The following is a 27,336-nucleotide window of genomic DNA, read 5'->3' on the forward strand; positions in this document are numbered from 1 at the left end:
CAAATCAAATGTTGTCAAAGTGGTGAGAAGAAGAACAAGAAATTGGTCATCAAGCAATTAGTTCCGATGTTTTTGTTAATGTTTTTTTCATGGATTCATTCTGAGATTGTGCATATCGAGGGGCGAATAGGGAACGTCGGTTCCGGTCATAGTCCCTAGAAATACTTGGACAAACGAGAACACGGATGTAAAAGAGAAACTGCAAATGAAACTTTCTTCATAAGCATATAAGCACTGACAGGTTTCAAACATTATCATCACACAACAGCATATAATGTACAGACAGACAAACAGTTATAACCTTGTCTGATTTCCTCTCAAGGATCTGCTTTTCCAGCAATTTCCTCATCTCTGGACGCATATTCATCTTCCGTCAGTTCTTCGTCACTAGATTTTTCATCAGGGGCGACCCCTGCTGCATCGGTGGGCTTCGCATATTTTTCACAGTACTCTGACAAAAATTGATGTGTGATGAGTCTTGTATGAAGTTATTATCGAAGAAAAAGGAAGGAATGACAGCAAGATACTAAACTACACAAGTTTCATTCATCAAGGCGAGAAAACTGTGTAACATAACATAGCACTCCAACAAGTAGACAACCACCATAAATGAAAGATTGTGGTTGTCCATGAGAAAACTATAACACCTAACTTAGCGAGATAGCAACTACAGAAAAACAAGAGAGCATTTAATGTGAAAAGAAGCAGCAACTTCAATATTTTGTATTTACCTACTGTTGATAGATAGAGAAAAATAAACATGACCTGGGAGTTAAGATGTAGATGCAAGCAATATTCACCTAGGCTAGGTAATACATATTTCGGTATCATGTATTTCGCTAGTTCGACAACCACAAACACAGGCTATTGTCCCCGAAATCTCTTATGTTGATTTGCATCTCCCCCTTTTCTTAGTCCAGCATCAACATTCCCATAGTTTTCATTATCACCAACAATCTTCCGACTACAGTTTCATAGTTTATACCTCATCATGTGTGTGTGCGTGCGGGCCCACCCTCTCTCTCGCTAATTTGAAGCAGTTTTGTGCTCAGTTTTGAATAATGTCCTTACTGGTTATACTTTGGTTTTTTGGTGGTGCAATCATGGTTTTAATAATTCATTTTATAGATTTCAGATAAACTCTAGCATAGAGTAATTATCCCACGTAAAACATAAAACTGGTTTATTTGGACGATGGAGTGGTTCATAGAGCATGTGAGAAATAACCATAACCAATGCCCCAATAAACTTTTACACCAAAAATTTTGTGCAGCAACCGTGGTGAAGTCCATGATTGATGAGTGATAATTAATTGTGATTTTAGCATATATGGCTTCATCGTATAAAGATAATAATAACCGATTATCCAATATGAGAATCGCCGACGGGGATCATCTGAACTAGAATGCTTCAGACCCCAACTATCATGTGATTCTTAAACATGGTAACCACTCACGTCAAAAGAACCATTTTTTAACAACAATAATCAGATGCATGATGCACAGATACTTGATTCAGATACATGAACGGCAATGGAAATCGGAATCAAGTTAGCTAAGAGAGTAGATAAAGAAACTGGAGCAACATACAGCTATTCCAGACCCACATACGAAGCACATGTTTACGCTGTATTTCGGTCCTAGTTCTCATGCACCCAACCATCCACTCAGTTCTCTTTTAATCTATATATATTCACTCGTCTGTATAGGTAGCATCATCAGGTGAGGCATCTTCTAGTCAAAATTATGCTTACGAATTTGTGTCAAAATTATACATCGCGGTCACGCATCATCAAAGCTGCTGCCTCTCCATTTAAATGATCTGATGGATTCGGGTATAAAAGAAGTTGTGGAAGAAACACTTCAAACACATTCACTAGGTCTGAAAACACAAATAAATTGATCAAGCAAGAGATACAAACAACTGTCAGACACCAATAGACCCTGAAAGATGCAGCAATAAAGCAGTCCACAATCAAGAGAGAGAGAGAGAGAAGACCTGTTCGACTTACCAAACATGGGACTCCATGTCTGATTGATTACGTCTAAACACACAGAACCTGACCTGGGAAATAAATGAGAATCAAACTGTTGAAGTCAATGTAGTAATTTCTACAAGCATTATACTAGATTCAGTGCGAACCAAAAAATCTGCTAGAGAAGATCAATGTGTGAGCACCATACATCTCATCAACATTTGGATGGTAAATCTTATTGACAAAACTAATGGAAGGAGATTTATACGGATAACCATCTCGCAGTTCCACCCTAATCTTCCAAACACCTCCTTGATAAGGACCTGTCATACACCCCAAAATTTGGGGCAAAACCCCCTTTTCGATATAAGAAAACTTCATCATGGACAGGCAAATTAGCAAGCTAGCTACAACATTCACCAAGATTAACAAGAGAGAAGAAACCGGCAATCTACACAACCTCACAATCGGACACCAAATTCGCCATAAGTCGATTAAATGAGGTGAGTGTAAGAATTGATAATCACAGGTGTTAACATAATGATCAAATTCAATAAACCCAAGCTCATGATGCAAGACAACAGAATTAGCTCAAACCTCAAAAGCCAAGATCTTATCAAGGATGTAACTTCATTTTAAGTATCAACTGAAGTTGAAAACACTACCATCTAACCTCCAATCCTAAGCTCAACTATAAACCTCAAATCAAATCAAAACAACGCCTAATCACAAATCCAAATAGCAATATAAAATTATAAGAACAGAAAAGGCAGCCCAAAATCAGCTCAAATAAGCAGATGGATCATCAAAAAATAAATTCACAATTAGAAAATAATTTCTTTCTTTGGGTCCATTAAATTGCACATGAAACTCCTGCATGCCATCATTGATCATATCCACCTTATAGTCAGTCATCATCCTAAACCAAAAACGGAAACCGAAATCCACAATCAAACATATGCAAAATTATGGGCTTTTTTCCACAAAACTATCTCCTGGGAGCTTGTATCCGCCGTTTGTACGCAAGAAAAACAATTCCAGGGAGGGGAAAGATGCGAGAGCAATTCGCGTGTTTTCTTAAAACACGCATCGCGCTAATGCGTGTCTGCCTTATACACGCAGCAGGCTCATGCGTGTCTGACTTATACACGCATCGCGCTAATGCTTCGGCCTTCATTCACACAGCGACCACAACTCACACTCAGCACGAGACCTTGCTCCCAACATCTCCAGCCGGCGAAAATAGAAGTGGATCCAACATTTTGCTGCTCTCATTCCTATTTTAAGTGGTGTTATGTAATTTTTGACCATTAATTTCGATTATTATTGGTATTCCCTCCGTCCATTTGTAGTAGATGAGTTTCATTTTGATCACTCATTTTGAAAAAATTATAATAAATAGTTAAAGTACAGAGAAAGTAAAGTAAAAAAGAATAATATAGTTAAAAGTCTTTTCTATATTAATCTTTCTCTTATTTTACATTTTCTCTATTTTAATTATTTATTATCGTTTTTCCAAAACAGGTGCTGAAAAATGAAGCACCTCTACTACAGAGGGACAGATGGAGTATATGTTAGTTGGGTATATATTTAGGGTTCATGGTTTGAAATTTGGGGTTGAATTATTGAATTTGGTGTTGAATTATTGAATTTGTTGTTGAATTTTTTTAGAATTTGGTTCAATATGCATTCAATTTATGTTAAATTATTGAATTTGGTAGTGAAATTTTGTTGAATTTGGTGTGAAATTATTGAATTTGGAGATTTTCCCTGACTTGACTTCACCATTTCAAAAGTAATAACTTCCCTACAGTCTCTTTCCCAAGCTTCAATTTTCGTTGTAAATCAAGGTAATAACTTCCCATTCCAATCACTATTTCATTCCCTATACCTAAAATGAAGGGCTAAATTTGGGGTATTTCACCATAGGTTGGAGAACGAGAAGGGTCGAGCATACCTTTTTTCTAAATTGATGAGTTTGTTATATTTTTCCTAATTTGATTTTGGAATTGGTTCCAATTAGTGAATAATTTTTACAAGTATAATTAGTTTATTTTAAAAAATATAGACTTACTTTAAAAAAAAGATATGCAGTAGTACGTACTAGAATTTGGGAGGCAATCATTTTTATTTATGGCATTTCGTAACGTGTGTGATATGAAAATACAAATGAGAAAATTGTATAGAGTTTATGCTGGTGCCATTTGTTTAGAGTTTTTATTGCTTTTGATTTATGGTTAGAATATCTAAATTTGATTTGTATTTGTATAGACCATTTGCTTTTACTGCTGTTGCCATTTGTATCAAAATTTTGCTTTATAATTAAATATGTTAGTTAATTGTTGATTTTATTAGGATGTCGCGTTATGGACCAAAAGATCATTCTGTATTGCATTATCAGCATTCACATATCTCGCAAGGCATGGTGATAAGGCTCATTTCATGCATCGGTTTAAGGGTGAAATACATGCTACTTGATCGGTTTATCGCGCAAAACAAGTGTTAAATGTGCAGAAATACCACTTAACCAAGGCAGCAAGGCCGAACTGATCAAGCAAGTACAAAAGGCGATAAAAGGCCAAGAATCGGGGGAGTTGATCAAGGGGGAGCGATCAAGCAGTTAGGTGGGGACCGTTGGCTTCTAGAAGAAGAACACGTGAGGAAATGAGTTGGATACAGCGCACCATTCTGTTATCAAGGACGACGTTCTAGAAGGGGACACGTGCTGGAATATGAGACGCAAGGATGGAGCTGAGTCACGAATCTGTAACCAAAAAGCGTCGTCATTCTAGAAGAACATCACGTAGTAATCAATGAGTCGCTCACTCTCAGAATAAGCGAATATTCCCTGTCAAGATCGTTATCCAGCTGGCGGTCGAATCGAGCTTATAAATAGAGGGTGTGCCACCACAAGAAGGCATCCGAGACTTTACTTTCCGTCTAGTTTAGCTTAGCTTAGTTATTTAGCGTAGTTCAGCTCTCTAGCTTAGTTTAGTTCGGCTCTCTAGCTTAGTTTAGTTCAGTTCTCCAGCTTAGTTAGATAGCTTAGTTTAAAGGCCGAAAGGAAGTGCTGCAGAATATTCATTTCTATTAGCGTTATGTTAAGTTTCCCGCTGAGATTTTTCTTAGTTTTTACCGTTTTCTTAGATTCCAAAGTGTTAGCTTAGTTTAAATTTCACGTTGTACTTAGCTTTTAGTTTAATCAAAGTTATTTTCGCTTTTAATCCGCGCATTTACTTTTCTGTTATTACCTGTAATTCACTTGATCCAGTAGTTAAATTTCCATTGATCAAGCTAGCTAGTTTAATTTTGTCTAGATTAAAACCAGTAGCTAAAAACTCCCAAGTTAAAGTGTGGCAGCAGCCAACCCCCCTGTTCACTACTCACACACTCGACACACCAACTTCTCTGTGAGATCGACCCCGAACTTGCCGCTTTACTGTTAAAGTTGTGCAAAATTGGGAGTTATAAATTACTTTGGCAAGGCGGAAAGGAAGCAAAATTGGCCGTTGTCGCTGACGACTCGGGAATCGGCTCTCTACACACTCATGATGAGAGAGAGCCCACACATGCCATCGCCGCTACTCCTGGAATGCGGACCATCGCAATCAAATCAGGAGTACTGGCCGTTTTGTCCCATTTCTATGGCCTTTCGAAGGAATGTCCGTATGCTTTCCTGGAAGAATTCTGCAGATACTGTGATATTCAGCCTGTGCCAGTTGGATCCACGTCCAAAGATTACAGTCTTAAGGCTATTCCCTTCGTTTTCAAGGGCGATGCGGGTGTCTGGCTGTCAAGGCTGCCGGAAGGATCCATCAGGACGTGGGCTGAATTCCGCATGAGATTCCTGGATCGTTTCTTTCCAGCGTCTAAAATAAGTGCCTTGAAAAGGGAAATTACAGAGGCAAGGCAAGAGTACGATGAAACCCTTGGCTAGTATTGGGACAGATTCCAAAACTTGCTTCAAGCATGTCCAAATCACAAAATGGAGGAGAAGGAAATATACTCTAATTTCTACGGTGGACTCACTGTGGACGGCAAGAACGATCTCAACCTCGCTGCTTAAGGGGACTTCTAGAAAACCGCATTTAGCCAAGCCAAGAATATACTGGAAAGGTTAATTGAGGCTAAGCGGTCGTACGAAACATCTCGAGGGCAGTACAGATGAAAAGCTGGAGGCTCAATTTGAGCAGATGGAGAAGAAACTGCTGGAAGCAGTAGAAAAAATGAGACCGCCGCCACCGCCTGCACCGAAGGAGACACAGTATGTGCCGCAGCCGCCACTGCCAGAAGAGCATCATTACTATTACTGCGAGTTTCCCCTGAGGTAGAGCAAGTAAACGCCGTAGGCCACTGGAACACAAATGGCAACTGGATCCAGGGGAAGCAGAGAGACGCTCCATGGAGGGACCACCCCAACTTCAGATGGATTGATCAGAATCAAAGCCAACCACAACAGGTACAGCCCTCTGACGGGCAGTCCAACTGGCCAGCTCGAATCTTGGATAGACCAAACACTGGAGGGAATAGAATGCAAGGAGGTCATGCAGATTGGTCAAGTGGACCTCAAGGGAACTGGTCAAGTGGAGGACAACCTAACTGGTCAAGCCGACAACAGGAAGGAGAATGGGGGTACCATTACCAAGCCACTCAGTTTATCAACCAGGGAAGGCAGCCGAACAACTAGATGGTCATGTACATCCCACCACATCTACGGGGAAATCAGCACCCGGAAAATCGACAGTACAACCAGCCGTGATATCAGCAAGAGCACTACAGGCAAAGATACAACAGACACCCCAACGAAAGCCACGTAGAAATATTGGTACCACACCATCCAAATGATGCAATGCGGGAAATCCAGGAGGCTCAAAAAGAGCAACGGGCGGCGTTGGAAATGCTGACGAAACAACTCTCTCAAGTTGCAGTATCGTTGGGCAAGTTAAAGGGAAATGAAGCCACTATGCAACCACCTGGTCATGAGAATATTAGTGAAGTATTCCTGCGGTCAGGGAAGGTCTACAAAGGCCCCAGCCATCCAGCGATATCTCCACCAACTGATTCTGGACCAAGCCGTGAGGAAGAGGGAGAATCCAGTAGAGGTGGTCAAGTGGAAGAAAGAGGCAAGGAAAAGGTGGGATGAGAGGCCTCAGATGGAGGTAAGAAGGAAGAAACTGAAAGGGTCAAGCCTTATCCGTACCATGGAATGGTGACAAGAAAAAAAGATGCCACAATCGATGTGGCAAGCATGTTCAAGGACGTGGATATAAAGGTACCGCTCTTAACAGTGTTAAAAATGCCCCCAATCAGTAAGTTCATTAAAGACTACCTGGCAGGAAAGGTCAATGAGGAAGGGAGACTGATTACAGATGAGAACGTCTCTACCGTAATCCTAAGAAGTGACCTCCCTCCAAGAAAACTGATCCAGGAATGTTCACACTCCCAATTTCAATCGGAGATATTCAAGTAGAGCACATGCGACTTGGGGGCATCTATCAACGTTATGCCATACTCCATCTATCGGAAGCTGGGAGAGGCCAAGCTAGTCGACACGGATATAATGATACAGTTGGCTGACAGATCATGTATTCACCCCGAAGGAATTCTGGAAGATGTTATTGTAAAGGTGAATAACTTTCTATACCCAGCTGATTTTTTGCGTAATCAAGATGACAGAACCCACGGCAAAAGAGTCGAGTGGAGCCCTACTGGGACGACCATTCTTGTCCACGGCCAGCACTATCATAGACGTCTGTAGTGGGACGATCAGTCTGGAATTCAAGGGAGAGCAGTATACATTCAATATAGATGAGGCCATAAAAAGGCCAGCCGACGGAGAGAACGTGTATTCCGTGGATGTAACTGAGCCCTTGGTACAGGAGTTTTCGGAAGAAGAATTTTTAAATAGGCAGTTCACGGACTCCGCTATAGATGAAGAGGTCGAAAATGAAGTAGAAGAGTGGTTTGAGATAAATAAGGTTGGAGAAATGAACGACCAAGCCGTCGCAGAAGCAATAACAGAATTTTGCGAACGTCCAAGGCCAACTGGGTCGGGTAAGATAGCTCAAGTATCCAGCCTAGCATAGTAGCTTGATCAAAGAAAACCCTCTGCCCATCGAAGAGCCAAAACCCGCGAAGGAGTTGAAACCCTTTCCAGCGCATCTAAAGTACGCCTTCCTGGGAGAAGACAAAATTATGCCCGTCATTATAAACAGTCGATTGACCCAAGGGCAGGAAGACAAGTTACTGGAAGTATTACGAAGGAATCAGAAGGCTATCGGCTGGAAGCTGACAGACTTGGTGGGAATTAGCCCGGATTTGTGTATGCATCACATCTGGCTGGAGGAAGGAGCCAAGCCACACTGCGACCAACAATGGAAACTCAACCCCAACATGAGGGAAGAGGTGCTGAAAGAAATTGTCAAGCTGGTTTCAATCGGAATTATCTATTCCATTCCCGACAGTAATTGGGTCAGCCCAGTACACATGGTACCTAAGAAAGGAGGGATTCAAGTGGTGAAAAATGAGAAAAACGAATTAATCCCGACAAGGCCAGTTACTAGGTGGAGAATGTGCGTAGACTATAGGAAGCTGAACCATGCCACAAAGAAAGATCACTTCCCTCTGCCGTTCATTGATCAAATGCTGGAGAAGTTGGCAGGGAAATAGTACTTCAGTTTCCTGGATGGTTATAGTGGCTATTTCCAGATCGCTGTAAACCCAGATGACCAAGAAAAGACGACGTTCACCTGCCCCTTTGGCACTTACGCATACATGAGGATGCCCTTTGGCCTCTGCAATGCTCCAGGCACTTTCCAAAGATGTATGATGAGCATTTTCTCGGATTTGTTGGAAGATTGTATTGAGATCTTCATGGACGATTTCACTGTCTATGGGGATGATTTTGATCAAGGGCTGCATATTCTGAACAGGGTATTGGAAAGATGCCGCCAGAAGGATTTAGTTCTGAACTTCGAGAAATGTCATTTTATGGTTACTGAAGGAATAGTTCTTGGCCACGTAGTATCAACCAGGGGAATAGAGGTCGACCCAGCAAAGGTAGCAGTCATTGCAAAACTCCCATATCCTACCAACCAGAAGGAGATCCGAGCCTATTTAGGGCACACTGGGTTCTACAGGAGATTCATCAAAGAATTCGCAAAGATAGCCCAGCCTCTAACAAGACTTCTCCAGAACGTTGTAGAATTTGAATTCTCAGATGCCTGCAAGGCCGCATTCCAGTTTCTGAAGGACCGATTAATAAGCTCTCCAATAATACGCGCTCCCGACTGGAATCAACCCTTTGAGGTGATGTACGATGCTAGTGTCTATGCAGTGGGGGCGGTATTAGGTCAAAAAATCGAAGGGAAAAGTTACGTCATTTTTTACACCTCCAAAACTCTAAATCAGGCACAAAATAACTATGATGTGACCGAAAAGGAGATGCTATCAGTAGTGTTCGCATTTGAGAAGTTCAGGCCTTACCTGCTTGGGTCTAAGGTGATTGTCTATACAGATCACGCGGCCATCAAATACCTCTTGGCAAAGAAAGAGTCAAAGCCGCGGTTGATCAGATGGGTACTCCTTCTACAGGAGTTTGATTGGGAAGCAGTGGATAAGAAAGGATGTGAGAACAAGGTGGCAGATCACCTAAGTCGAATTCTGCAAGAAGATAACGGTGAAGCCATTCCAGAGGCTTTCCCTGAAGAGCCTCTCTGCCTGATCAAGTCAATACCTGAGCGCCAGTGGATCAACCAAGCGGAAGAAAATGCTCAAGCCAACCAAGGAAGCAAATGACAGAACACGAGGAATGAGCCACGGTTCGCGGACATGGATAATTACTTGATAACGCGGGAGTTACCCAAAAGTGACGAAATTTCAAGAGCACAGAAGTTAAAGCTTAAAAGTGATTCCCGATACTTCTATTGGGATGATCCTTACCAATGGAAAATGGGGGCAGATCAAGTAATCCGACGCTGTATACCAGAATGGGAGCAGGAAGACGTAATGATCCACTGTCACACACTAGCTTGTGGGGGTCATTTTGGGCCAAAGAAAACAGCTAGGAAAATACTTGATAGTGGGTTTTATTGGCCATCTATCAATAGAGATGCTTATGAATTCTACAATAAGTGCCCTCTATGTCAACTTACTGGAGGAATATCTACTAGAGACGAGATGCCTCAGATCCCCATTATTGTCTGTGAAATATTCGATGTATGGGGAATGGACTTCATGGGACCCTTTCCCGCATCTGAAGGTAATCTCTACATACTGGTGGTAGTGGACTATGTGTCCAAATGGATCGAGGCGAAGGCAACTAGGACGTGTGAGTCCAGAGAAGTGGCGAAGTTTTTGAAATCTAACATATTTACCCGATATGGAGTGCCACGGGCTATTATCTCTGACCAAGGGACTCATTTCGTCAACAGAACTATCGAAGCTCTGATGCGAAAATATGGAGTCCACCACCGCCTATCCACACCTTAACACCCACAATCCAATGGCCAGGATGAAATCTCTAATAGAGAAATCAAGGCGATTCTAGAGAAGACGGTCAATCCCACGAGGAAAGACTGAAGCCGTCGACTGGAGGACGCACTCTGTGCCTACAGGATAGCGTTCAAAACGCCTATTGGAATGTTCCCATACCGAATGATATTTGGGAAGATGTGCCATCTGCCGGTGGGGGTTGAGCATCAAGCATACTGGGCGATCAAGGAAATGAATATGAATACCGAGGTTGGAGCTGCAGAAAGGAGAATGCAGTTACAGGAGCTGGAAGAGCTTCGCCTGGACGCCTATGACTCTGCCATGTGGTACAAAGAAAAGACGAAAATGTGGCATGATAAGAACCTTCGCAAGAAGGAACTAAAGATAGGCCAGAAAGTTTTGCTGTTTCAATCCAGACTGAAATTGATGCCAGGAAAGCTCAGATCTAGGTGGATAGGTCCTTATACCATTATCGCCATCCGAGCGAATGGAGCAATCGTACTCCAAGGAGGCGATCCTGATTCACCTTCTTTCATAGTGAATGGACATAGGGTTAAACCATATAGAGAAGGAATGGAGGCATTTGTAGTGGACGACATTCCACTACTAATGCCTAACTCTCTCCAGTAGACAGGTAAAAAGGGTTGACTGAGCACTTATGGGAAGTCTGCTTGATCCGGCGACAAAGACTTAATCAAGTGACATCCTGAGAGAGCCTGGTCAACTTCTTAAGTAGCTAGTGTAAATAGTTTTTATCATGTTAATTTATTTTCTTAATTTAAAATTAAAAGTCAGAAGTAAGGAAGGAAACTGATCAAGCGAAACTATTGGAGTTTTTCATAAAAAATTATTGTCTACTTGATCAGTACAATTCGAATTTAATTGGTGGTAGTGATTGAGTTGATCAGGGCAGGTGATGAAAGGGAGTGCGCAGTCACTTAAGATGTGCCAGGAAGCGCCAACTGCTGCATTAAAAGCTTTACCAGCTGGCACTCTAAAAAGGCGTGCCCGTACGTGAAGAGTCGCAAAGATCTGAACAGCCGAAAGGATCTCAACAGTAGAAGATCCCAACAGCCGCGATTTCATTATAAAAAGCAGATTTCAGATTCGTACATCACTTTTACCCAAGCCGCCTACATATCAGTCCTTTTGTTCTCATCAAGAATTCTCCCCAATTTTAAAATCCCTTTTTCAAGAACATCATCTTCTCTACCAAGACCTACCCACATTACCAGTGACAATGTTGCTTTAACAATTCTCGACTTCATCCTCCTCTTCCAGTACCCGTGCTGATAGTGATAACCAAGAAACCTCCTCACAAGCCCATATAGAAAACCCTAGCCCACCTACACCAACCACCGCTCCACCCCAAACAAGCGCCGCCACTCCACTACCCGAGGTGGACGAAGAAGCTCAATGGCGCTTGACAAGAATTCTCTGAGTTTCCCCTCCGACGTGGATGTTGTGACGGTTTACACCGCTGTAAAAGCCCAAATGGGAGTGATCCTATCAAAGGACAAGGTCGTTGCCTCCATATCCCGAAACCCCACATCCACCACCCAAACACAAGCCCCACTTCGCACCACAGAACCTACACCCGTCGCTCCCTTAGTACAATATAGTGAGGATGACTCTGAGGGGGAGGGAGCGCAACCTGCCGTCGTCCCGACCAGAGAAGCAGAATCCGTGCCGTAACCACATGCAGAGGGCATGGCTACTCCTGACACTCCAAGTGGTGTTGACCATGGACCTCCTCTGGCAGATGCTGGTATTTGAAAACCCCAAGTGGAACGAGGAGGTCCTCCATAGGGTGACGGCTACAAAGCAGATGAAGGCAGGCAGGAGACCCCACCAGCCAGCCTTGGAGACGATCCGGGTTGAGGATAGATTTACCCAGTACATTACTGGGATTGGTATTGATTGGCTGCTGGAGATCGAGGATGCCTTCGTGCCCACGAGCCTGGCCAAAGAAGTCTTCACATTCTTCCGGTTTACTGGAAGTACAAACTTGGAGGCTAGGAGCGTCTCCTTCCGGGTGTTCGGGTATAAACAAAAGATGAGCCTGAATTTTTATCAGCAGGCAGCCTGACAAAGCCTGTGCAACGGACGTGCCCTCGAGTTTAAAGCTTCTGAGTCCAGAGGGGACCATATTGCTAATCCGGCCCTCCGCCTTGCCCAAGCCTACCTAGCCTGCAATCTCCTTGGCCAAGTCAATACATTGGCAATCCTTACTCTGGTCGAGCTCTACTTTATGTGGTGCAAGAAGGAGCAAAGCAGAGTGCACCTGGGCTATTGGATTGCCTACTCGATAAGTCAGATTGCCAGTCAACCTGTCCGCCGCCTCAATGTCTACCACCTTCTCGGAGCATATCTAAGGCGAAACTGGACCCTGGAATTCCAGGAGGGTGTGGAGCTTCCCAGTCGCTGCCCAAAACCTGAACTGTTTAACATTGATTTCTTTGTAAGAATTCAGGTGCTTGAACGACTGCGCGACGGGAGACTTCGGTTCATCTCGAAGGCTCGGAAGGAGAAGCAGGCAGAGCAACAAGAGATCAGGCAGGCGGAGACAGAGGAGGCCGGGCGCGGGAACAGGAGGATAACGACGGAACAACCGGCAAGCCCCGACAGACAACCACAGCAGAGGTTGGAGCTAACAACCATAGCAGAACCAGAGGTGGCTGCACACGCTATCATCGAATGGAGGCTCCGCGTGGAGCAGTTTCTAACGCACCTGGTGGAGAATTCGAATGCCCAGCTGGTCGCTCTATCCAGGGTCTTGCAAGATATTCGCCAATTGACCCTCGCTATGCAACCACCTCCCTCTACAAGCTCTCCTTCACCTCGGCACCCAATGTCCTATAGGCCACCTTCAGCGTCTCCGAGTCAACCCCCCAGGGAACTTTGAAGTACACACCCCCCATATCTCCGCTCGTTTTAAGTTTACAAATAATTTTTTTTGTTGATCTGTATATACTCATGCTCTTTTGTTCTCTTACACTTAGCCCAATGTCTGGTCTAAGTGTGAGAAGTATGCATGATATTTTTGCTATCTCTGTTTGCATGCGTTTACATATTTAAGTTCTGTTTTTCTATTTTGATTAGCTAGTTTTTGATTGTCGGCACTGCCTCACACTTAGCCAGATGTCTGGTCTTAGTATGAGAAGTTCCCTTGATTGTTGTTATGCCATCGCCTGTGCCTAACCCTTCTTTCCACTGCATCCAGTCCCTCGAGGACGAGTTCATATGCAGTGGGGAGGGGGACGGGTTAGTTACAATAAAATCATACATGCTAAAAAATTTTCTCAAAATTAACAAATTTCAGGTAGTAATAAATAGGCAATATGCATGAAATTGGATAAATGGAAGATTTGAATACTTTTTGGGAGAGTTAGAAAAATGATTCAGTATGCTCACATGTAAAACTTAATTGCAAAAACTTCATCAATTTGAATGATGCAAGTATGATGGAAACGCTCAATTTCTAAACCAACTGTGAAGCCTCTCTATATGTGAGTTATAAGCCAAAAGTAGAACACTTTCTACTATTTTTACAAAAGAAAAAAATTACGAGAGGCTGACTTTTAATATTGAGATGAAAATTGTACAAGTAGTAATGACTAAAGGCATTAGGACTTAACCATTTGAGCCGTGTTCTTCTTTCGTTCCACAAACCCGCCTCATTAGTCAAGGCACCCCCTAGTAGCCAATTCGAGCCCATACACTCTTTCCCTTTCTTTGAAGCCTTAAAACCAAATTCAAAGTTTCATATCACATGAGGAAAGATGGTCAAAGAAATGAAGTTTGTCAAGGGAAACAAAAGGGGGATAGCAATAAGAATGGTCGGAATAAAGGGTAGCCGGGTTGATCAAGTTAGACAATCAGGTTGATCATATGAAAAGAATGAAAAGGTTTGAAAAAAAAAGGGGTGCAGGAAATAGTTGTAACCTGACCCAGGAAATCAAAAGTAAAAATAATAATAAGCCGAAGGTTATAAGGCTAAAGGTCGAAATCTGACCAAGAGGGAGCACCAAGAAATAAATATCTCAATTCTAATCCAGCGAGTTTAGTCAAATCTTTGGCCTTTCGACTCATGTGATTTTTCTTTAAAAATTTTATATTTAAACATAGAACCCCTAGGACCCTAACCTAACACGTTGCTACCTTTGAGCCCTGTTACAACCCAAAACAAAGACTTTAAGGAACTATCTTGTGTAGTCCTAACATCTCTGGTAAGAAATGAGTGACTGAGTGAATCCAACAGTGGTTTTTAAATTGAGCAATCTTGAAAAGCTGACACCTTGATCAAGCAAAGGCGAAGGAGAAGGAACACAAGCTACTGACAAATGGATTGACCTCGACCTCGGGTATGATTGTTGGAAAATTATTCGGTCTAATGCATACATGTGAATACGTGTTTTTATCTTAAAGTTTTGTTTTTCTTTTCGTTTTCCTTTACTAGTGAAATAAGTAAACCATGCCTGAAATCTGCCTTATCTTTTTCTTTTATTTTTCTTTATACTTGAGGACAAGTATGTTTTAAGTGTGAGCAGTTTGATAAGGCTCATTTCATCCATCGGTTTAAGGGTGAAATACATGCTACTTGATCGGTTTATCGCGCAAAACAAGTGTTAAATGTGCAGAAATACCACTTAACCAAGGCAGCAAGGCCGAACTGATCAAGCAAGTACAAAGGGAAATTACAGAGGCAAGGCAAGAGTACGATGAAACCCTTGGCTAGTATTGGGACAGATTCCAAAACTTGCTTCAAGCATGTCCAAATCACAAAATGGAGGAGAAGGAAATATACTCTGTTTTCTACGGTGGACTCACGGTGGACAGCAAGAATGATCTCAACCTCGCTGCTTAAGGGGACTTCTAGAAAACCGCATTTAGCCAAGCCAAGAATATACTGGAAAGGTTAATTGAGGCTAAGCGGTCGTACGAAACATCTCGAGGGCAGTACAGAAGAGGAGCAGTGCAAGCAGCTGAGGCGCGCAACGATGAAAAGCTGGAGGCTCAATTTGAGCAGATGGATAAGAAATTGCTGGAAGCAATAGAAAAAATGAGACTGCCGCCACAGCCTGCACCGAAGGAGACACAATATGTGCCGCAGCCGCCATCGCCAAAAGATCATCATTACTATTACTGCGAGTTTCACCCTGAGGTAGAGCAAGTAAACGCCATAGGCCACTGGAACACAAATGGCAACTGGATCCAGGGGAAGCAGAGAGATGCTCCGTGGAGGGACCACCCCAACTTCAGATGGACTGATCAGAATCAAAACCAACCACAACAGGTACAGCTCTCTGACGGGCAATCCAACTGGCCAGCTCGAATCTTGGATAGACCAAACAATGGAGGGAATAGAATGCAAGGAGGTCATGCAGATTGGTCAAGTGGACCTCAAGGGAACTGGTCAAGTGGAGGACAAACTAACTGGTCAAGCCGACAACAGGAAGGAGAATGGGGGTACCAACACCAAGCCACTCAGTTTATCAACCAGGGAAGGCAGCCGAACAACCAGATGGTCATGTGCATCCCATCACATCTAGGGGGAAATCAGCACTCGGGAAATCGACACCAGCCGCGATATCAGCAAGAACACTACGGGCAATCAGACTACCGGCAGCCTAACTATAGTGGAGGTCCGTCGAATCAAAGACACAACAGACACCCCAACGAAAGCCACGTAGAAATATTGGTACCACACCATCCAAATGATGCAATGCGGGAAATCCAGGAGGCTCAAAAAGAGCAACAGGCGGCGTTGGAAATGCTGACGAAACAACTCTCTCAAGTTGCAGTATCGTTGGGCAAGTTAAAGAGAAATGAAGCCACTATGCAACCACCTGGTCATGAGAATATTAGTGAAGTATCCCTGTGGTCAGGGAAGGTCTACCAAGGCCCCAGCCATCCTGCGATATCTCCACCAACTGATTCTGGAGCAAGCCGTGAGGAAGAATAAAAGAGGTCAAATGGAAGAAAGAGGCAAGGAAAAGGTGGGAGGAGAGGCCTTGGAAGGAGGTCAGAAGGAAGAAACTGAAAAGGTCAAGCCTTATCCGTACCGTGGAATGGTGACAAGAATAAAAGATGCCACAATCGATGTGGCAAGCATGTTCAAGGACGTGGATGTAAAGGTACCGCTCTTAACGACGTTAAAAATGCCCCCGATCAGTAAGTTCATTAAAGACTACCTGGCAGGAAAGGTCAATGAGGAAGGGAGACTGATTACAGATGAGAACGTCTCTGCCGTAATCCAGAGAAGTGACCTCTCTCCAAGAAAACTGATCCAGGAATGTTCACACTCCCAATTTCAATCGGAGACATTCAGGTAGAGCACGCCATGTGTGACTTGGGGGCTTCTATCAACGTTCTGCCATACTCCATCTATCAGAAGCTGGGAGAGGCCAAGCTAGTCGACACGGATATAATGATACAGTTGGCCGATAGATCATGTATTCACCCCGAAGGAATTCTGGAAGATGTTATTGTAAAGGTGAATAACTTTCTATACCCAGCTGATTTTTTCGTAATCAAGATGACAGAACCCACGGAAAAAGAGTCGAGTGGAGTCCTACTGGGACGACCATTCTTGTCCACGGCCAGCACTATCATAGACGTCCGCAATGGGACGATCAGTCTGGACTTTAAGGGAGAGCAGTATACATTCAATATAGATGAGGCCATAAAAAGGCCAGCCGACGGAGAGAACGTGTATTCCGTGGATGTAATTGAGCCCTTGTTACAGGAGTTTTTGGAAGAAGAATTTTTAAATAGGCAGTTCACGGACTCCGCTGTAGTGAAGAGGTCGAAAAGGAAGTAGAAGAGTGGTTTGAGTCAGATAAGGTTGGAGAAATGAATGACCAAGCAGTCGCAGAAGCAATAACAGAATTTTGTGAACGTCCAAGGCCAACTGGGTCGAGTAAGACAGCTCCAGTATCCAGCCTAGCAAAGCAGCTTGATCAAGGAAAGCCACTTGGTGATGAAGCTGCAGAAAACCCTCTGCCCACCGAAGAGCCAAAACCCGCGAAGGAGTTGAAACCCCTTCCACCGCATCTAAAGTACGCTTTCCTGGGAGAAGACAAAACTATGCCCGTCATTATAAACAGTCGATTGACCCAAGGGCAGGAAGACAAGTTACTGGAAGTATTACGAAGGAATCAGAAGGCTATCGGCTGGAAGCTGACAGAATTGGTGGGAATTAGCCCGGATTTGTGTATGCATCACATCCGGCTGGAGGAAGGAGCCAAGCCACACCGCGACCAACAACGGGTATTGAGATCTTTCCAAAGATGTATGATGAGCATTTTCTCGGATCTGTTGGAAGATTGTATTGAGATATTCATGGACGATTTCACTGTCTATGGGGATGATTTTGATCAAGGGCTGCATAGTCTGAACAGGGTATTGGAAAGATGCCGCCAGAAGGATTTAGTTCTGAACTTCGAGAAATGTCATTTTATGGTTACTGAAGGAATAGTTCTAGGGCCACTTAGTATCAAGCAGGGGAATAGAGGTCGACCCAGGAAAGGTAGCAGTCATTGCAAAACTCCCATATCCTACCAACCAGAAGGAGATCCGAGCCTTTTTAGGGCACGCTGGGTTCTACAGGAGATTCATCAAAGATTTCGCAAAGATAGCCCAGCCTCTAACAAGACTTCTACAGAACGATGTAGAATTTGAATTCTCAGATGCCTGCAAGGCGCATTCCAGTTTCTGAAGGACCGATTAATAAGCTTTCCAATAATACGCTCTCCTGACTGGAATCACCCCTTTGAGGTGATGTGTGATGCTAGTGACTAAGCTGTGGGGGCGGTATTAGATCAAAATATCGAAGAGAAAAGTTACTTCATTTTTTACGCCTCCAAAGCTCTAAATAAGGCACAAAAGAACTATGATGTGACCGAAAAGGAGATGCTATCAGTAGTCTTCGCATTTGAGAAGTTCAGGCCTTACCTGCTTGGGTCTAAGGTGATTGTCTATACAGATCATGCGGCCATCAAATACCTCTTGGCAAAGAAAGAGTCAAAGCCGCGGTTGATCAGATGGGTACTCCTTCTACAGGAGTTTGATTGGGAAGCAGTGGATAAGAAAGGATGTGAGAACAAGGTGGCAGATTACCTAAGTCGAATTCTGCAAGAAGATAATGGTGAAGCCATTCCAGAGGCTTTCCCTGAAGAGCATCTCTGCCTGATCAAGTCAATGCCTGAGCGCCAGTGGATCAACCAAGCGGAAGAAAATTCTCAAGCCAACCAAGGAAGCAAATGACAGAACACGAGGAAGGAGTCATGGTTCGCGGACATGGCTAATTACTTGGTAACGGGGGAGTTAACCAAAAGTGACGAAATTTCAAGAGCACAGAAGTTAAAGCTTAAAAGTGATTCCCGATACTTCTATTGGGATGATCCTTACCTATGGAAAATGGGGGCAGATCAAGTAATCCGACGCTGTATACCAGAATGGGAGCAGGAAGACGTAATGATCCACTGTCACACACTAGCTTGTGGGGGTCATTTTGGGCCAAAGAAAACAGCAAGGAAAATACTTGATAGTGAGTTTTATTGGCCATCTATCAATAGAGATGCTTATGAATTCTGCAAGAAGTGCCCTCGATGTCAACTTACTGGAGGAATATCTACTAGAGACGAGATGCCTCAAATCCCCATTATTGCCTGTGAAATATTCGATGTATGGGGAATGGACTTCATGGGACCCTTTCCCGCATCTGAAGGTAATCTCTACATACTGGTGGCAGTGGACTATGTGTCCAAATGGATCGAGGCGAAGGCAACTAGGACGTGTGAGTCCAGAGAAGTGGCGAAGTTTTTGAAATCTAACATATTTTCCGATATGGAGAACCACGGGCCATTATCTCTGACCAATGGACTCATTTCGTCAACAGAACTATCGAAGCTCTGATGCGAAAATATGGAGTCCACCACCGCCTATCCACACCTTATCACCCACAATCCAATGGCCAGGCTGAAATCTCTAATAGAGAAATCAAGGCGATTCTAGAGAAGACGGTCAATCCCACGAGGAAAGACTGGAGCCGTCGACTGGAGGACGCACTCTGGGCCTACAGGACAGCGTTCAAAATGCCTATCAGAATGTCCCCATACCGAATGGTATTTGGGAAGATGTGCCATCTGCCGGTGGGGGTTGAGCATCAAGCATACTGGGCGATCAAGGAAATGAATATGAATACCGAGGTTGGAGCTGCAGAAAGGAGAATGCAGTTACAGGAGCTGGAAGAGCTTCGCCTGGACGCCTATGACTCTGCCATGTGGTACAAAGAAAAGACGAAAATGTGGCATGATAAGAAAGTTTTGTTGTTTCAATCCAGACTGAAATTGATGCCAGGAAAGCTCAGATCTAGGTGGATAGGTCCTTATACCATTGTCGCCATCTGAGGGAATGGAGCAATCGTACTCCAAGGAGGCGATCCTGATTCACCTTCTTTCATAGTGAATGAACATAGGGTTAAACCATACAGAGAAGGAATGGAGGCATTTGTAGTGGACGACATTCCACTACTAATGCCTAACTCTCTCCAGTAGACAGGTAAAAAGGGTTGACTGGGCACTTATGGGAAGTCTGCTTGATCAGGCGACAAAGACTTAATCAAGTGACATCCTGAGAGAGCCTGGTCAACTTCTTAAGTAGCTAGTGTAAATAGTTTTTATCATGTTAATTTATTTTCTTAATTTAAAATTAAAAGTCGGAAGTGAGGAAAGAAACTGATCAAGCGAAACTATTAGAGTTTTTCATAAAAAAATATTGTCTACTTGATCAGTACAATTCGAATTTAATTGGTGGTACAGTGATTGAGTTGATCAGGGCAGGTGATGAGAGGTAGTGCGCAGTCACTTAAGAGGTGCCAGGAAGCGCCAACTGCTGCATTAAAAGGACGAAACGTATCAGAAAAGCTTTACCAGCTAGCACTCTGAAAAGGTGTGCCTGTACGTGAAGAGTCGCAAAGATTTGAACAGCTGAAAGGATCTCAACAGTAGAAGATCCCAACAGCCGAAAGGATCTCAGTCCTTTTGTTCTCATCAAGAATTCTCCCCAATTTTAAAATCCCTTTTTCAAGAACATCATCTTCTCTACCAAGACCTACCCACATTACCAGTGACAATGTTGCTTAAACAATTCTCGACTTCATCCTCCTCTTCCAGTACCCGTGCTGATAGTGATAACCAAGAAACCTCCTCACATGCCCATATAGAAAACCCTAGCCCACCTACACCAACCACCGCTCCACCCCAAACAAGCGCCGCCACTCCACTACCCGAGGTGGACGAAGAAGCTCAACGGCGCTTGACAAGAATCCTCCGGAGTTTCCCCTCCGACGTGGATGTTGCGACGGTTTACGCCGCTGTAAAAGCCCAAATGGGAGTGATCCTGTCAAAGGACAAGGTCGTTGCCTCCATATCCCGAAACCCCACATCCACCACGCAAACACAAGCCCCACTTCGCACCACTGAACCTACACACGTCGCTCCCTTAGTACAATATAGTGATGACTCTGAGGGAGAGGGAGCGCAACCCGCCGTCGTCCCGACCGGAGAAGCAGAATCCGTACCGCCACCACATGCAGAGGGCACGGCTGCTCCCGACACTCCGATACCACTAAGTGGCAGAGGCTCAACCCCCCTACTCTCCTAGGACCGACACAACCAATCGAGGTTGTGAATGTTGACAATGATTCTACGGAGGACCTTCCGTCTCCTCCCAACGAAATAATGCAACAAAGGGAGGCAGAATGGAACTTCATTCCACATGGATAGAGAGGATGAGCAGCTGCGTCACCGGACGCGCAGAATAGAGGTCAACCGGGTGGTGGCGGAGGTGGGGGCTATAGCGGCCAGCACGCAAGGGGTGAAGCAAGTGGAGAGACCTCGCGTAGGAGAAGCTACTGTTAGATGTTGAGGACGTTAGATGCCAGAAACACATACCTTCCATCTTCCTGTAGGAGAAGCTATTGTTACCTTGCAGGACATTCAAGTGTTATGGGCTCTACATGTAGATGGATTTCCTTTAACAAGAAATGGTTATTGTGAATCTAGGTGGAGAGTTTATGTGGTGATTTGTTGGGCTTCTATCCACTTCAAAGTGAGATGAAGGAAAACGGTATTTTGGCATCGGCTCTAATAAATAGGATGACGATGGAACCGTTAGATGATGATCTAGAAGATGAAGCCTACATTCAACAGGCACGTATGATTATGCTTGTGCTATTAGGAGGCTTGATATTACCCGACGGCTCAGAGTGTAAGATACCTTTGATGTGGTTGACTCAACTTCGAGATGTTGAGGCTGCCTCTATGATTAGTTGGGCGAGTGTTGCACTTGCTACGTTATATCATAACCTTTGTGAGGCTTCCATGGGTAAAAGTAAAGACATTGGAGGTCTGACAGTACTCCTACAGCTGTGGGTGTGGGAGAGAATGCCCACTTTGAGACCCAATTTTGTGATGACACGTATGCATACGGACAACACTCCATGTGCATTTATGTAAGTTTTTTGTTTTAAGTCTTTTGTGTATTTAATGACAACATATTAAATTACAAAATTTTCTCATTGTAGGTGGACTGGCTCATATATGATAAACAAATCGCCCAAACATTTTGTTTGACATTATCGTGAATAGTTATCATTACTCCAAAATAGCCAGGTAAAATGAATAATGTTTTCATATATATTTGTGTTCATTGATTTATATGTGTAATAGTTTAATTTAAAATTGTTGTTGTAGTTTATTTGGATGTCATATGTGGATCGTCAATTGTCAGACTCATGCCTCGAGATAAACAACAACACATGGAGATCAGTGACGTACATGGTGTGTTGGGCTATTGTTGAGGCACATGAGCGTGAGCGTGTTGTGAGACAATTTGGAGGGACTCCGTTCATTCCAGAAATGCGTGATTGGGGTTTCAATGAAAATCATTTCAAAACAAATCGTCGTGGAAAATCGAAGAAGAATTGGGCTATTGAGAATAGGGCTTACATTCAACATTGGGAGAGAAGGTCGGAGTTCGTGTCTAACCACTACATGGAACCTCTTGAAGACCATGTGCAGGTGATTAGAACTCGGGCATACATGGAGTGGTATTATAGAATAACTATTACATATATCACTCAGCCGGGTAGACTTCCAGATGTGGGAATGAACACCTGTGCATCATCATCAACACTCCAAGTAAGTATCACTTTTTTATAGTTGTTTTTTCATTTTATTTATTTATGTTATTAACTATTCACGTTTTATTTGTTACAGGTTGAGACATTGGCCCGTGTGTAACACTTGTCACGTGGTTTTGACCCAGCAGACGCCGTAGGATTAATGCATGATATTAACAAGCTTGTTCTTGACTGCCTTAACGATTGCGGTGAGAGTGAACGTACGGTCATACCTACAACACAGCTCACTGATGTGGATATGTCCCGGGGTTTTATCCGAAGAGCTCGCGGTAGTGGTCGAAGAGGTGCCCGAACAGGGGGGCATGGTAATTCACGTCGTTTCAGGATGTCCCAAGACATGCCAGGGTCATCACAAGCCGCAAATGAAGAAAATGTGAATTGGGATGACAACTTGGATGCGGATACCCTCGTCAAAAATGTTGAGAATGAGCCACAAATGTAGAATCCACTAGCACCAGATGCCTCTACTTGGTTTCCTACCTGGTCAGACGTACCTCAGTCAAGTTGGGTCACTCCGATTGAGAGAGTTGGGTTACCATGGCAGCCTACTACACAAGATTCATTCTTTGCAGGTGTTCATATCATGCACTCTCCAACAAATGAGGAAATAGATGATGATGATGCTCTAGAGAGTAGTGCACAAATGGATCGTCCCAGGAGTAGTGCCTAAATGGAGCGCCCCACGAGCACTGAACATATAGACCCTCCTAGGAGTAGTGTACAACTAGATCGCCCTAGTAGTAGTGCACATACGTCACGTCCCGACAACTATGGATATGTTCCCACTTAGAAGGTCTAGACGTGACAACAAAGGAAAGGGCCCGAGTAAATATACACCATCATAATTCATAATAAGTCAAGTCTTAAACACAATTCTCGAACATAATAATCAAGTCTTAAACACGATTCTCAGACATAATATGACTACAGGTTTCTCCACAAAGGCGGCATCGAGGTGGAGCTCTTGGCTCATCTTCTTTGCGCTCATCCATTTGGTTGTGTATCCTGCCTCTTTTGTACTGACCACGTGAATGAGGAAGTAGCTGTGCCGGCGAACATTCCAAAGTCCATTCAGGTTCATACCAATAATCTTAGTGTCTCAATGGACGGAACCCACCTGCATATAAAGGCAACCGTAAGATATGATAATAATATAAGAATAAGAAGTATCAAAAATAACATACCTGCATATTGGTGAATCCAAACAAATGTATGGTATCTAGAATCAACATGACTAAACATGTCATCACTGCGCTCTCTCAACATCGCAGCGGCGTGAGAGCAAGGCATTCTCTAGGTCTGCCACTTTCCACATGTGCATCTCTTTTCACGATAATCTACTACATGTATATTATGGCCTCTACCCGGACCTCTGTGATAGGTTAGAACTTCATAAGTTCCAAGTGCTATGCTTGTAGTCCTAACATGGTGACCTCTCCTTCGACGATCATTCTTCTGAAATAACTGCCAAGCCCACGTGTCAAAGGCGTCTGACATTATTTGGCTACAGTCATTCTGTTAACAAACCAGTTGATGGTTCTCCAAAATGTAATATCAATTATAGCTCTAATTGGCAGTTCCCTCGTAGATAACAACACATTGTTATAACACTCGAACATGTTAGTACATGTATCACCCCATCGACGAAATTCATCGTGTGCCATAGTCCAGTGCGATCTATCTATGGTGGTTTCGAGGTACTTCAGAGCTTCTGGACTCACCTTTTCTAATGAACGTCTTGCACTCCAATATCTCCGCTCCTCAATTACTTCACCCATTATCCATACCCATTTCTTCACTCCGGGGGGCTTTGTGTCTTTGTAACGCATTCGCTCTGACGTGCACTAAACAATATCGGTGATAACCTACCGGTACCTCTTTCCACACATCAGACTGCATGACATTTATAATGCCTTGATGTCTATCTGATATGATGCACACTTCCCTGTCATGCATTATAATATACACTCTGGCGAGATTCAAAAACCAATTCCAACTCTCATTGGTTTCTTCATCAACAATAGCAAAAGCAACAGGCAAACAGTTCTCATTTGCATCATAACCAACTGCAGCAAGTAATTTACCTTTCAGTCTTCCACGCAGGTGAGTCCCATCAACTGATAAAACCGGCTTTGCTAGTTGGAACGCCTCTATAGCTGCCTCAAATGCCCAAAATACGTAGCGGAACACCTTTTTATTACCTTGACTCAATATAGGGTCATGCAACCACTCAACAATTGTCCCAACATTTTGACTCTGCAACTCAGTCAGGTAGCTGGGGAGTTGTCTGAATGACCCCTCCCACCCACCATATACAAGCTCAATAGCTTTTCTGCGAGCATACTATGCTTTCTTGTAGCTGATTATGACGTGAAATTTATCACTGGCATATGTTACTATCCAGAAGGCTTGAATTCAACATCGTTTTCAATTTGATTCTGAATACAGAGGGCAATCATGGATGATGTAAGATTAGCATGTTCATTTGGATCGTGATCTCCCATACAACAATGATGATCAACCCAGGAGTTGATGGACCAGCTACCATCGCGTTTCTTAAACGTTGCTTTAACCTCCCAATTACATGGGTATCGTTGGCCGAGGTCCTTGCCTTTTCTTTTCGGACCAAATGGGTCCCTACAAACTGCATGCCATCTTCTTGGTTTACTATTCATAACCTCATACATCCGACCCTGTTCCCACATGCCATAATGTTACAACAGTTTTCAATTGCAATTTGCTATCAAATTTCGTTCCAACATCTATATGTCTCGGATTATCCTCATCCCAATACCACACATCTTCTTCACCCACTCCATGGTAATGATCGAAAAAATGATAACCCTTCAGGCACATAGTCGGGAACAGGTTGCTCCCCACGAAGAGATGGTTGTACATAGTTCTCAACCATCATATCAAGTGTCTCATCGTCTGTAGAATCTTCACATGATTCTACACTATAATCAAGATCACTTGGTTGAGAACTACCTGAATTATCTGACACCTCCAGAGTGTCATCTCGAGGGGGGTAGGGGCAATCAGAACCAAATACCACATTTGGTACATCAGAGGGGGGACAATCAGAACCATCACAATTATCAGAACTATCAGAACTATCAGAACCATCAAAACCATCAAATGTCACATTTGGTACATCTATTTGTTCATCAACATCCCTCCCAACTGTGTTGAATTCAAAGCTATGATGTTCATCATCCCTCCTAGATGTCCCGACATCAAAACTATGATGTTCGTCCCTCCTAGATGTTCCAACATCATGATGAATGGTAGGTGGTTCAAATTGTAAAGCAGTAGTAACAGGAGTATATTCAATAAACAGTTCAATTTGACGTGGATTTTCAGCAAACATATACTCCAACAAATTCTCATCCATTGGTGCAGCTATATAATTGACCACTCCACTAAAAGCCACAGAATGCCTCCATGTTAAATCAATCGTATGTGCATCCAAATCAATTCCAATTTTTTCACATATCATTGAAACTAGCTGATAATAAGGTATCATTTCGTTCAATATAATAAATAATTTTGCACGAGGGGGATCATAAGCAACACCCAAACCTAGGAGCTGAATAATTTTCCCATTTCAATATAAACTCACAAACATCATCAATCCTGCAAAATAAGTATGATAAAACATCATATACTCTAAATTCAACAAAATTAAATATTCAACAAAGTTCAATACCAAATTTAACAAAATTCAACAATAAATTACCCTAATTCTATAACCAGTAATTATATGGAGTAGTTTACAATTTCAATACCAAGTTCAATGCTTCGATTATATAGTTAGTTTACAATGGCTAAATATAACTAAATGAATGGCTAAATTCAATATTTTTCTTGTCACACAATGTCAAACCAAGAACCCTAAATCTATACCCAACTAAAATATATAGCAATAATAATCGAAATTAAGGGTAAAAAACTACCTAACAACACTTAAAATAGAAATAAGAGCATCTAAATGTCAGGTTCACTTCGATTTTCGCCGGCTAGAGACGTTGGGAGAGAGGGGCGTCGCTGAGAATGAGAGAGTGAACGAGGTGGAAGTAAGCTTCTGCATTCTATGCTGGAACGTAACCAAGGCAAACATGAGAGCTCCCGATGCGTGTTTCAACTAAACACGCGACCTCGTCTCGCATTTGTATTGAGGCATACATGCATGAGCGTGTTGCGTGTTTTAAGTAAACACGCGAATTCCTCTTGCGTCTTTCTCCTCCCTGAATTTTTTTTTTCTGCGTACAAACGGTGGATACAAGCTCCAAGGAGGTAGTTTTGTGGAAAAAAGCACAAAATTATGCATCAAACACAAAAATCAAGAGTAACTACAGCTTCATCAAATCCATTTCGCGGCGTTTGCTTGGAGAAGACATGATTCTTTACGATTGCGCTAGTTTTTTCCCCAAATGCTCTCTGTTAATTGACTATCCGACATGGATGAGCAAAAGTGGGGATGAAATTGAGGTTTTGTCTAAATTGCATTTTCCCAACACCATTTCTCCCTTATGTAAATTATCAGCCAAAAAGTTTCGTTTTCTTAACTTGGGTAAATTCCTTAATTGGTTGTAAATCCATCAATTATTCAAATTTTTTTACATAAACCTTTAAATTTGGTGGACAAATTTATAAACTA

The 27,336-nt window shown here is 43.0% G+C and overlaps 1 protein-coding gene across 1 annotated transcript; it reads right to left on the reverse strand.

The window, feature by feature from the left end:
* Nucleotides 1-202: 202 nt before the first annotated feature.
* On the reverse strand, nt 203-27,094 carry LOC121754988 (ubiquitin-conjugating enzyme E2 4-like). The gene is made up of 6 exons (XM_042150277.1): nt 27,033-27,094; nt 2,815-2,894; nt 2,184-2,298; nt 2,012-2,064; nt 1,777-1,881; nt 203-475 (listed from the first exon to the last, which is right to left on the reverse strand). The coding sequence occupies exons 1-6, from the start codon at nt 27,074-27,076 to the stop codon at nt 318-320; spliced, it is 555 nt and encodes a 184-aa protein (XP_042006211.1). The 5' UTR covers nt 27,077-27,094; the 3' UTR covers nt 203-317.
* Between the last annotated feature and the right edge of the window lie 242 nt (nt 27,095-27,336).

The sequence above is a fragment of the Salvia splendens genome, chromosome 11, assembly GCF_004379255.2.
Source record: "Salvia splendens isolate huo1 chromosome 11, SspV2, whole genome shotgun sequence".
Lineage (NCBI taxonomy): Eukaryota > Viridiplantae > Streptophyta > Magnoliopsida > Lamiales > Lamiaceae > Salvia > Salvia splendens.